The 12,310-nt window shown below is 44.1% G+C and overlaps 1 protein-coding gene across 1 annotated transcript in view; it reads left to right on the top strand.

Moving 5' to 3' along the window:
* Positions 1-12,310, top strand: part of LOC134358887 (hexokinase HKDC1-like) — a 112,933-nt gene that overhangs the window by 98,928 nt on the left and 1,695 nt on the right. The window contains exons 15-17 of the mRNA XM_063071496.1: positions 6,892-7,075; positions 8,345-8,500; positions 8,713-8,946. Of these exons, the coding sequence (XP_062927566.1) occupies positions 6,892-7,075; positions 8,345-8,500; positions 8,713-8,946 (574 nt within the window). The remainder of the gene's footprint in view (positions 1-6,891; positions 7,076-8,344; positions 8,501-8,712; positions 8,947-12,310) is intronic.

Raw genomic sequence — 12,310 nt, 5'->3', positions numbered from 1 at the left:
CCTCATACTTCTGGGCATCTTCCGCGGATAAAGCGGAGTAAGCTTGTTGGGCCTTCCCTTTCAGTACACTCTGAAGTAAGACAACCCACTTATCCCTCGGCCATTCCTGACTTATAGCCACCTTTTCGAAGTGGAGAAAGTACCGATCCACATCGGTATCGTCAAATGGGGGAACCAGCCTAACCTCCTGGGTCGCCCGGAACCCTCCACCTTGGTTCGGCACGAGCCCCTGCTCGGCCCTTATCTTTAACCTCTCCAGCTCAAATTCCCTTTCCCTCTGTTTCTCCTCTCTCTCCACCTGTCTGTCCCTCTCTCTCTCTTCTCTCTCCAACTGTCTGTCCCTCTCTCTCTCTTCTCTCTCCAACTGTCTTTCTCTCTCTTGCCTTTCTACCTCTTTCTCTCTCTCCCGCCTTTCTAACTCTCTCTCTTTCTCCTGCCTTTCTAACTGCCGTACCCGGAACTCGTGCTCGAGTCTCAGTTTTTCAAGCTGTACCTGTACCGCGTCTCCAGCAGGTTTTTCAATAGACACCACCCCCAGCTCACCTTGGGGAAACACACCTTTAGATACATAGTGCTCTACAATAGCTCTGTGTATCTCCTCTCTCCTCATTGTCGACTTCACCTTAGCAAGATTCACCCGTTTGGCCACAGCTATCAATTCCGATTTCCTGGCATCCTCTAATGCCTCCAAGGTCGGCGCCTTTATAAATTCCTCAACCTCCATTTCTGCTGTTTGTCTTTTCTTTCTTTCGGGAATTTTAACCCAATCAATTTACTCCGTCCCAAATTTAGCGTTCAAAATCGCGGACGAGAACCCCACTTATGTTACGTACCCCGTAACTGGGTTGCCAAACCAGCAGAAATGGATCACTCAGTTGGAGTCTGGAGTACTAGAACTAAGAAAGTTTTATTAAAGAAACAAGCAACACAGTAATCGAAAGGATAATAAATGCAACAGTTCAGTGATGATAAACACACATGTGCACAGAATTAAGATAACAGCATCAATCAAGCTCTATCGTTGTCTAGGGGTAAATGACCAATTTCAAAATGACTCAAAGTTCAGTCCAGTTTAGTAGTTCAGTTCGCAGTAATCGTTGCCATGGCGATGGACAAGGTGGGGAAGAGAGACATAGAATAGGAACAACTCATCATTCAGAACAGCTTCACTCACAGACCAGCGAGATGGCTCACAAACAGCATTTGGGCAGGTCCTTGGTGATGTCACCTGAGGTCACCGACTGTGACCCCTCCTCCAGATGCGGTCGATCCTCTGCAGTGAACCCGGCACCCAGGCAAGGGCGGACACACACCGGGTTCCCGCTGATCGTACCTTTCCACCCTTGTCGTTGTCTGGCACTTCTCACCCACTCGTGAGAAGCGTACCGCTTCCAGGGTCTCGTTACCTCGGGTGGCGTGTGTGTCTGTCTTAGCGAACCTGTCCCTTTTTATCCCCCTGCTGGGGTATCGCCTGTCCATCACTTCAAACAGTTCAGGGTTCAAAGGGGGGGAGCCGCTCCAGACAGCTCTTCCTCCCACATCCCTCCATTACACATCTCCAGACGCTGCTCCATTGTTCCTTATCTCTCCTTCCCCTGAGGGCAGGTGGCAGACCAACTGCTGATGCCACTGATGCTAGCCCAGGCCAGCAAACATCTTAATTTTATGTGTATTCTCGTAACAGGGTACACACAGTCATTCTGCTGATGTTTTATAAATCGATCCCATAATCTTCATGGTTTTATGTTTTCTACCCCATCTTCACCACCTTATCTACCTGTGATGCCACCTTCAAGGTCTTTGGCCTTGTACATCAGGGTGCTCTTTTCTCAATAATCCACAGGGCCCCACCATTCATTGCATATATCCTACCCTTATTAGTCCTCCCAATGCACATCACCATGACCTTCAACTTGCCATTGTTCTGCCCCTCTTATCCTCCTGCAGCTAAAACTATAAATCTCATATCAAAAACAGCATTGGTTTTTATGTAAACTTCCCGATGATATATTCAGATCCAAACCCTGGCTGAAATTGCATTCACCACATGCACTGCACCACTTCTTAAGATTTTTGACTCATAGGCAATGAATTTCCTGGGCTTTCCATCTCCTCTGGAGAGAGAATGGGATTGAAAGGAAAAACACACTCAGTGGCCACTTTATGAGGTACACCGGTACTCCTGCTCATTAATGGAACTATCTAATCAGCCAATCAAAGTGGCAACAACTCAATACATAAAAGCAAGCAGACATGGTCAAGAAGTTCAGTTGTTGTTCAGACCAAACATCAGAATGGGGAAGAAATGTGATGAAAGTGACTTTGACCATGGACTGATTGTTGGTGCCAGAAGGAGTGATTTGAGAACCTCAGAAACTGCTGATTTCCTGGGTTTTTCACACGCAACAGTCTCTAGCATTTACAGAGAATGGTACAAAAAAAAATACAGTGAGTGGTAATTCAGTGGGTGAAAACTGTTGTTCATGAGAGAGGTCAGAGGAGAATGGCCAGACTGGTTCAAGCTGACGGGAAGATGATAGCTCAAATAACCAACGTTACAACGTGATGTGCAGTTGAACTTTGAAGTGGATGGGCTACCACAGCAGAATACCACAAACATACATTCAGTGGCCTCTTTATTATGTACAGGTGGTACCTAATAAAGTGGCTACTGAGTGTAAATCAGCTGTGACTGATTGGCAGAGCAGACTCGATGGTTTGAATGCCTATTTCTGCTCCTATGTCTTATGATCTTATATACATAACAAATGTTATGTACACTTGGAGATTCCAGCACCAAACCAATGATCCAACAATGGTCACAACTGTTGCTGTGGCTACAGTTTGGAACTTCTCATAGTCATAGTCATACTTTATTGATCCCAGGGCAAATTGGTTTTTGTTACAGTTGCACCATAAATAATAAATAGTAATAGACCATAAATAGTTAAATAGTAATACGTAAATTATGCCAGTAAATTATGAAATAAGTCCAGGACCAGCCTATCAGCTCAGGGTGTCTGACCCTCCAAGGGAGGAGTTGTAAAGTTTGATGGCCACAGGCAGGAATGACTTCCTATGACGCTCTGTGCTGCATCTCGGTGGAATGAGTCTCTGGCTGAATGTACTCCTGTGCCCAACCAGTACATTATGTAGTGGATGGGAGACATTGACCAAGACATCTAACAATGTAATCTCTTCCTGTTACCCTGTTGTTGTGTTATGGTTTTCTCATTGTGTTCTTTCATTACAAATTCAAAAATGGAGATCTTTGCTAATGATTCAATCTGCAACCCATCAGAAACCAGGCCTGTTGCAAAACCTGCTCAACATTCAGGCATGAGTGGCAGGTCCCAGGAAATAACCATCTCTAACATGACAACATCCAACCACTTCCCTTTGCACTGGCATGACCAGATCCCCATTGTTAACATTCCGGATCTTGGCTGGACCAGCACAAAAATATTGTAGTGACTGCAGCAGGTCAGGAGCAGCTATCCTGCAGTGAGAGGCTCATTCTCTGACTCCCAGCCAATGGCAAAGCACACGTTACAATGTGATGGAATCACACCAATGTCAACAAGTTCCTGTGATGGACGTTTCCAGAAATGGAATGTTGTTTGGTGTGCATTTTCAACAATGCACCACTGAGGAAGCAGGACACCACTCAGGCAATGTCCAGACATGAATTTCTCTCCGCACTGAAGCAGTGTGATTTCAGCAGTGTGCCATTGGCTACACCCACAGCATTGCCCACCAGGAGGACAAAGGCACCAGAAACCGCTCGGTGTAGGTTTCAGTACAGCCCAGGAACAGGCCCTTTGGCCCACAATGGAAGTCCCTTGAAATTTGAGAGAGGGGTTTAAGGATTTGAGGAATAATGGTTCATTGCATCTAAACACTGAAACATTATATCTCATGATGTGGCCCTCACAGGGCTTCATGCTGATTAGGAGATCAGGAGAGCAAATGGAAGTATGGGGAGATGCATTTGTGTAACCTCAAATTCTATGTACTGGCGATTGGCCCCTCAGAGACTATATGTATGGGGAATTAAGCTGATGAACCAAGGCCTCATGACTTAGGGGAAATGATGGATCATGAGGACATTAATGCCTTTGACCCAGGGTTGATGGAGCTTCAGTTTTGGTGTCACAGAATCCTTTGGCCCATATCCCTTACATCAGAATGCTGTTCATTGACTTTAGTTCAGCATTCAATACTGTGATCCTCTCCAAGCTGATCGCCAAACTTCGCCAGCTTGGTATCAGCTCATCCCTCCGCAAATGGACCTTGGACTTTCTGACTAACAGACCCCAATCAGTTAAGTTAGACAACCTCTCCTCCTCCACTCTCACCCTGAACACCGGTGTGCCTCAAGGCAGTGTGCTGAGCCCTCTTCTGTACTCTCTTTTCACCTATGACTGCGTTCCTGTACATGGTTCTAATTCCATAATCAAGTTCACAGATGACACCACGGTGGTTGGCCTGATCAGAGGGGATGACGAGATAGCCTACAGGGACGAGGTCCAGCACCTGGCCCTGTGGCGTGCCGACAACAACCTGGCCGTTAACACCCAGACGACCAAGGAGATCATTGTGGACTTCTGGCATGCTAGGAGCCACACTCGCGTCCCATCAACGGAGCTGTAGTGGAGCGTGTATCAAGCTTCAAATTCCTTGGTGTTCATATTTCCAACGATCTCACCTGGTCCCTGAACTCCTCCATCCTGATCAAAAAGGCACAACAGCGTCTTTATTTCCTGTGGAGCATGAAGAAAGCTCACCTCTGTCCCAGGATACTGATGGACTTTTACCACTGTACCATTGAGAGCATATTCACCAACTGCAACTCAGTGTGGTATGGCAATTGTCCTGTATCGGACCGCAAAGCACTCTAGTGTGTGGTGAAAATTGCCCAGCGTATTATCGGCACCCAGTTGCCCACCATTGAGAACATCTACCATAAATGTTGCCTGGGCAGGGCGAAAAGCATTATCAAGGATGCATCTCACCCTAACCATGGACTTTTTGCTCTCCTCCCATCCGGTCGGCGCTACGGGAGCCGGCGCTACGGGAGTCTCTGCTCCCGCACCAGCAGGCACAGGAAGATCTTCTTCCCTGAGGCTGTGACCCTGCTGAACCTCACATCACAGCGCTAAGCAGTATTGCATCCATATTGTACTGTCTCAGTGCTTTTATATTTATGTGCTGTAGCACTTTTTATTCACAATTGTTTTGTAAATAACACTATTCTTTGCATTTCTGGTTAGATGCTAACTGCATTTCATTGGCTTTGTATCTGTTCTCGGCACAATGACAATAAAGTTGAATCTAATCTAATCTAATCTAGATCTTTCCTGTCCATGTACCTGTCCAATTACCTTTTAAATATTGTTAACGTACCTGCCCCAATGGCTTCCTCTGGCAACTCATTGCATCTACTGTCTATGCCCTTATACTTTTACCAACCTGTCATTCTCTGGTGCTCCAATGACTAAAGTCCCAACTTGTTCAACTTCCCTCTATAACTCAATTCAGATCCGGCAACATCCCCATAAATCTTCTCTAGCGCAGTTCCGACAAAGAATCTTCAACCGGATACGTTAACCCTATTTCTCTTTCTCAGGTCGAGCTGAGGGAGACCTGACATCAGTGATAATCAGGAGCAGGAATATGCTTGGTTCACAGTTCGTTATATGCATGGCTGATCAGTGCTACTTATCTGAACTATCCCCATGTTTTGATTCCCTTAATTTTTAGAAATCTGTTAATCCTGCTTTAAATAAACTCAGTAACTGAACTGACTCCCCCAGAGGCCATCAGGATTAAAAAATCCAAAGAATCATCGTGTCTAAATGAAGAAATCTATCATCATTGAGACCTTAAACAACCTACCCATTACTCTGTGATTGTGACTTCTGGTTCCAGAATTCTTAGCCAGGGAAAACATCCTTCCTGTTATCTAGCTCATCAAGCCTTGTAAGACTTTTGTATCAGTGATATTAAGAAAGTTTAAAAGAGGGTATGGAATATATGCCCAACAGAAAGGAGTTCAGTACCAGTGGAACTGTCCTGTCAAAGGGAACTCCAACATGCATTATGCAATATTGTCTTGGTTCATTGGAAGAAAACCCAGCAGTAATTGAATGGTTGCTGAAGGCACGGCAGCTCAAAGAGTGACGAGGGACCTTGGCGAGGATGTTAAGGACCCAAGTGCTGGAATGTCCGAGGCCAGGATCGAGACACGGCACGAGACAAATGAGAACTGAGCACTGAACAAAACGCTAGACAATAACCTATGTTGAGCTCATGACTGAGCACTGAACCTCTGTCTGGGTGCTTTTTAAATATTTAAATCCTGGCACCAAAACATGGCAGCCAATTAGCAGGATATTCCTGAATCCTTAAAGGGGACACAGCAGCTATCCATACTCCAGAGAGTTAGAATGTCAAAATTCCAGAAGCTGGCATGGTTGGGTGTGTATCATAACATAAAGAGTATTATGATCTTGGAACGATTGCATTATATATTTACCAAAACAGTCCATTTTTCTAATGGTTAAATCATGAGGCAAGAGGGTAAAAATTAGGCCCATAATCCCCGTGGTGTGAAGGGAACTATTTGCACAGATTAGGATATCTCAAGAACCAAGCCTTTTGGACGTGAAGATAGGAAACTCTTTTACATTTTGGTGATTGGTTCTATTTCATGACTGCTAGTTTTCTTTCTGCTGATGCACAGTCCCCGAAGATGCCAGTCTCCTGTCCTGATATTACAGTGGATGGTGCATCCACTGGGAAAACTGGATGGAGGAGTGACAGAGAGAGAGGAGAGGAGAATTTTGAATCTGTGTTTCCAACCTCTTGTGTTTACCTGTCGTACCACAGGAACTGGCACCAATGCCTGCTACATGGAGGAAATGAAGAACATCGAAATAGTGGACGGAGTTGAAGGCAGGATGTGCATCAACACAGAGTGGGGAGCATTTGGTGACAATGGATGCTTAGATGATATCCGGACAACCTTTGACAGGCTTGTAGATATCAACTCATTAAATCCCGGGAAACAGAAGTAAGTTAATATTTAATATAACAAATGCCACATTTTTGTATACTTTTTGACAGTGTGAATTGTGATGATTATGCTTGCATTAATCTCCTGTTGACTAGGTAACAGGAGTTTTCATGTCTGTTTTCTGCTCTCCTCTCCCAGAAGCTTTCTGAATTGTTGTCCTAATCATGGCAGGTTCACTTTGAGCTCTGTTTGCTGGAGACTATGTCGTCATGCTGCTTTTTAGTGAAGCTCAGTCTGCCCGACAGTAATACAATGCATCGAATTCAGAATCATTAAATGCAAGTGGAGATTGTTTTGTAAGAGCTGTCGAACAAGTTCAGCTTTCCAACACTCTCCAGTTTCCCTCAATACATCTGCCTTTATGTCTCCTTCAATAATGTATCAAATTTATTTTGAAGATTAACAATGACACGGTTACCACTAACCATGAAGGCAGCACAACCCAAATCATTACAAGCACTGAAATATGCCTTTCAGCCCATCGTGTCCATGTCGGCCTTCCTATACTAATCCCACTTACCAGCACTTCGACTGTTGTCTTCTCTGTGCGTTGATAATTCAAGTGCTCGTATAGATACTCCTTAAAATTGTGAGAATTTTTGCTTCCACCACCCCAGCCTTTCAGGCAGAGCATTCTAAGCTTTAACCACATGCTGAGGGGAGAAAGTTCTTGCTGAAGGCCCCTCTAAACCTCTTACAGCTTAAATCTATGCCCTCTGCAATGGGGAGGTCTGTCCTGTCTATGCCCAACGTAAACTAGGACAACTCTGCTAGCTTTCTTCACTCCAAGGAATGCAGACCCCACCTACTCAATCAACTAAGCCTCTGACACACTCCATCCAGGTGACACTGTGGTGAATCTCCCCTGTACTCTCCCCAGTCCAATCATGTCCTTTTCTACATTGACGTGACAAGTTCCATAAGTGGCCTCGCCTCGCCAACATTTGTATTGGTTTAATAATGTTTATAACATTTACTTGCTTACAATGTTTCTTCTTGTCTTGCTTCATACGAAGACCTTCTTCATGGTGACTGGCTCTTCAGTTAGTGGAAACTGTTTCTCTCTGTCTAAATCAAAGCACTTCATGATTTCAGGCTCCTCTCTTAATTCCCTGTTTGCTCTCAACACTACGCATTTCCCCCAACTTGGTAAATCTCCTCCGCAGCCTCACAAGCCCCTGAAGAGATTCCTAGGCCAGAAGATTTGGAAATAAGGTTTCTTTTATAACAAAACAGTTACTGCATTACCTCCCTCTCTTTCACCAGATACGAGAAAATGATCAGTGGAATGTATTTGGGGGAGATTGTGCGCAACATATTGATAAACTTCACAAAGCATGGACTTCTATTCAGAGGTTTTGTTTCACCTGTACTGAAGACCGCTGGCATTTTTGAAACCAGCTACATGTCCCAGATAGAGAGGTATGAAAAGAAGCCAATAAGCAGCTTCTCTTAAGCTTTTGACATTTTCACAGCGTGCTTACTTTTTATTCAATAAAGTAAATTAGATACTACATGTATTTAAAGCATTTTATGTCCTCAGACATCTCCAAATGATTCATTTAATGATTACGCTTGGGCTCTGATTACTGTTACTAAGCAGGCAATTTTTCTTTTAAATAATCTGAACACAGTGACCGCCTGGCTCTGCTCCAGGTCCGTTCAATCCTCCAGAACCTCGGCCTCGACAGCACTTGTGACGACAGTATCATCGTGAAGGAGGTGTGTAGTGTTGTTTCTAAGAGAGCTGCCCAGCTCTGTGGCGCAGGGACGGCTGCGGTCGTTGACAAAATAAGGGAGAACCGGGGCTTGGACCACCTGGAGATCACCGTCGGCGTTGATGGAACTCTCTACAAGCTTCATCCACAGTAAGTGAATGACCGGTCCCATTGTTACAAGAAGTCATTCAGATCAGGTAAAATCAAGCAACAGCTTTGTGCAGCAGAGTGTAATGCTGCATCAAAGAACACACGTAGAACAATATTTTGTTTAAAATTATAGGACAATATGGAGGGCCCGAAATGTGTCTCTGGGTGGAGCACAACCCGATGAAGTTCTCCAGCTGCCCTCTCTGCACTTCCCCCAGGGTTTAGTACCATTATATCAGTACTGGGACAGACCTTGTGATGGCTTGCCCACTGACCGCCATTTATTACTGGAAGAAAGACAAACTGGTATAGGTTTCCATTTGCCCATCTTCCATTTCATCTTCTGTTGATTCAGAAGAGCCTCTGCTGTGACCCTGAGCGTTCCCTAGAGCATTGTGCCTGGACAGCTGGAATGGGGAGGTGCCCTTGTTGTCCGCAAGCTCATCTTAAATGAATGCACACGGCCTGCAACTGAGTGACAAAGCGAGCAAGATTGAGAAGCATTTCGTTATGTATGGAGTGACAGAAGCACAGGGCACAGAAACAAGCTCTTCTGCCCACCGTGTCAGTGCCAATCGTCAAGTACCTTATTGCATTTACCAGAACTTGGTCCACAGCCTTGGGTGCCACGATGGTTCAAGTGATTGCCGAGATACGATTCAAATAGTCTGAGGGTAGCTGCTTCCACCACAGTGCACTCTAGATTACATCCACCCTCTTGGTGAAAATTATGTTCCTCAGATTACCTCTAACCCGCTTGCTCTTCACCATAGGGCAGCACGGTAGTGTAGCAGTCAGTGTAACACTACTACAGCTAGAGTTCAATTCCGGGGTTGTGTAAAGAGTTTGTATGTTCTCCCTGTGACTACATGGGTTTCTTCCGGGTGCTCTGGTTTCCTCCCACGTTCCAAAGACGTACTGGTTAGTAGGTTAATTGATCACAAAGGTGTAACTGGCAGTGTGGTCTCGTGGGACTGGAAAGAGCTACAACCATGCTACATCTATAAGTAAAATTAAAAAATATAAACTCATGTCCTCCGGTCTTGGATGTCTCCACGACGGGGAAATGTCACTAATAATTCTATATACTGCAATCAAGTCCCACCTCAGCCTCACTCAATCTTTTCTCCTTCCACCACATCCTGGTAAATCAGAATCGGAATCACTACATTGCCAGAATGTGCAATGTGCCAGAATTGATTGCAGTTCAGAGACAAGCATAAAACACAGGACATACCACAACAGATCACACAATAGGAACCAACGATTTGCAGGATAATAGCGTAAACAGCCATGAGCAGTCAACAATTAGCAGTACATAAACGTCAATAATCAAACTTAAATAAATGTGAACATATGAACAGATTAAATAATTATCAACAGAACAAGGAGGAAAGACCATTTAACGGATGATGTGCAGGAATAATTAGGGTATTACACCCGAACAAGTTTTGTTGAGAACCTTGATAGCTACAGGAAAGAAGTTTCAGGGATGACGTGTGATCCTGGTAATGATGAACTTGTACATCTCCCTGATGGCAATTTGGTGAATAAGTGACTGCCAGGATGGATGGAGTCTGCAATAAACTTTTCAGCTCTTTGCTCTGGCGATGAAAAGGTCAATGATCTTCTCTTCATCCACTCCAGTGCAATCGCATCCTTCTTGTTGTCCCATCCATGTTAACTGAGTTAGCAAGTGGTTAAATTTCTGGCACCAACCATTCTGTTTCAAATGCTTAAGTACCTGACAGTGCTTAGAAGCATATCCATAGCAGCAATAAGCTTAGCCCAAATTGATCTATTGATAACTATCATATCAGTTTCTCTTCTTGTACACGAAGGATCTAAGTTACAATGAGGTGCAAGTGTCTGGTCTACTGGAAACATATGCAATATTGAACTTCTTAATTATATGAATAATAAATAATGGATAATCATCTGGAAATGGGAGAGGAATAAATAGGGAATTTGGAAATAGAGGGAAGTTCCCCTTCCATCACTTTGGAGTTTGGGAAACAGTACAAATGTTTGGAATGTCTATGATTTCAATTAGAAGTAGCCATGCAAGGTATGGCTCATGTTTTCAAGAGCGGATGCAGAACGATTTGAAATACATATTAATAATCAAGAATTAGAAAACAATGAAGACAATACCATTTCAGATATAGAAGTCATGAGCAGAATATTTAAGGTCAGTCAAAATGTATGTTAACTGGGAAATCATTTCATTGACAATAATATCTGAAAGTGGAGGTAAGTTCAAACTTCAATCCCATTGGGTCCTTTCAGCCAGCTTTTAGGATGCTTGAAACTGCAGTGATGGTCAGCTACATCATCCTCGTCTTGGATTCTTAGCTCGACAATTTTGTCAGCATTTGGAAAACATGCAAGAGCACTGAAGCACCTGAAGTCTGAGACTTCACTCGCTGGAAAATATACAGGCAGAACGTAGCCAGCGGAATACCTCTAGGATTGCCACTGGAGTAATTGTTATTGGAATATTATCCAGATGGACAACTTCTGATAGGGATGAAAGGGTGAATTCTGAGTGGGCGTTTCCCTTAGTAGGAATATCTAGAACAAGAGTGCATTCTTTCAGAATAACGGGTTTCTCATTTAATAAAGAGGATTTTCTTTCTCTCAGGAGAACATGAAACTTTGGAATTCTGTACCAAGACTGTTATGGAGATGGAATTATTGAATTCAGGGTGAAAATTGATAGACATTTGAACTACAACGATATCATATTGTGTCATAGTCATAGTCATAGTCATACTTTATTGATCCTGGGGGAAATTGGTTTTCGTTACAGTTGCACCATAAATAATAAATAGCAATAAAACCATAAATAGTTAAATAATAATATGTAAATTATGCCAAGAGATAAGTCCAGGACCAGCCTATTGGCTCAGGGTGTCTGACCCTCCAAGGGAGGAGTTGTAAAGTTTGATGGCCACAGGCAGGAATGACTTCCTATGATGCTCTGTGTTGCATCTCGGTGGAATGAGTCTCTGGCTGAATGTACTCCTGTACCCAACCAGTACATTATGTAGTGGATAGGAGACATTGTCCAAGATGGCATGCAACTTAGACAGCATCCTCTTTTCAGACACCACAGTCAGAGAGTCCAGTTCCATCCCCACAACATCACTGGCCTTACGAATAAGTTTGTTGATTCTATTGGTGTCTGCTACCCTCAGCCTGCTGCCCCAGCACACAACAGCAAACATGATAGCACTGGCCACCACAGACTTGTAGAACGTCCTCAGCATCGTCTGGCAGATGTTAAAGGACCTCAGTCTCCTCAGGAAATAGAGATGGCTCTGACCCTTCTTGTAGACAGCCCCGGTGTCCTTTGACCAGT

The sequence above is a fragment of the Mobula hypostoma genome, chromosome 19 (genome assembly GCF_963921235.1).
Source record: "Mobula hypostoma chromosome 19, sMobHyp1.1, whole genome shotgun sequence".
NCBI classification, from domain to species: Eukaryota; Metazoa; Chordata; class Chondrichthyes; order Myliobatiformes; family Myliobatidae; genus Mobula; species Mobula hypostoma.
The sequence above is the reverse complement of the archived record's forward strand: the minus strand, read 5'-3'. Positions and strand labels throughout refer to the sequence as shown.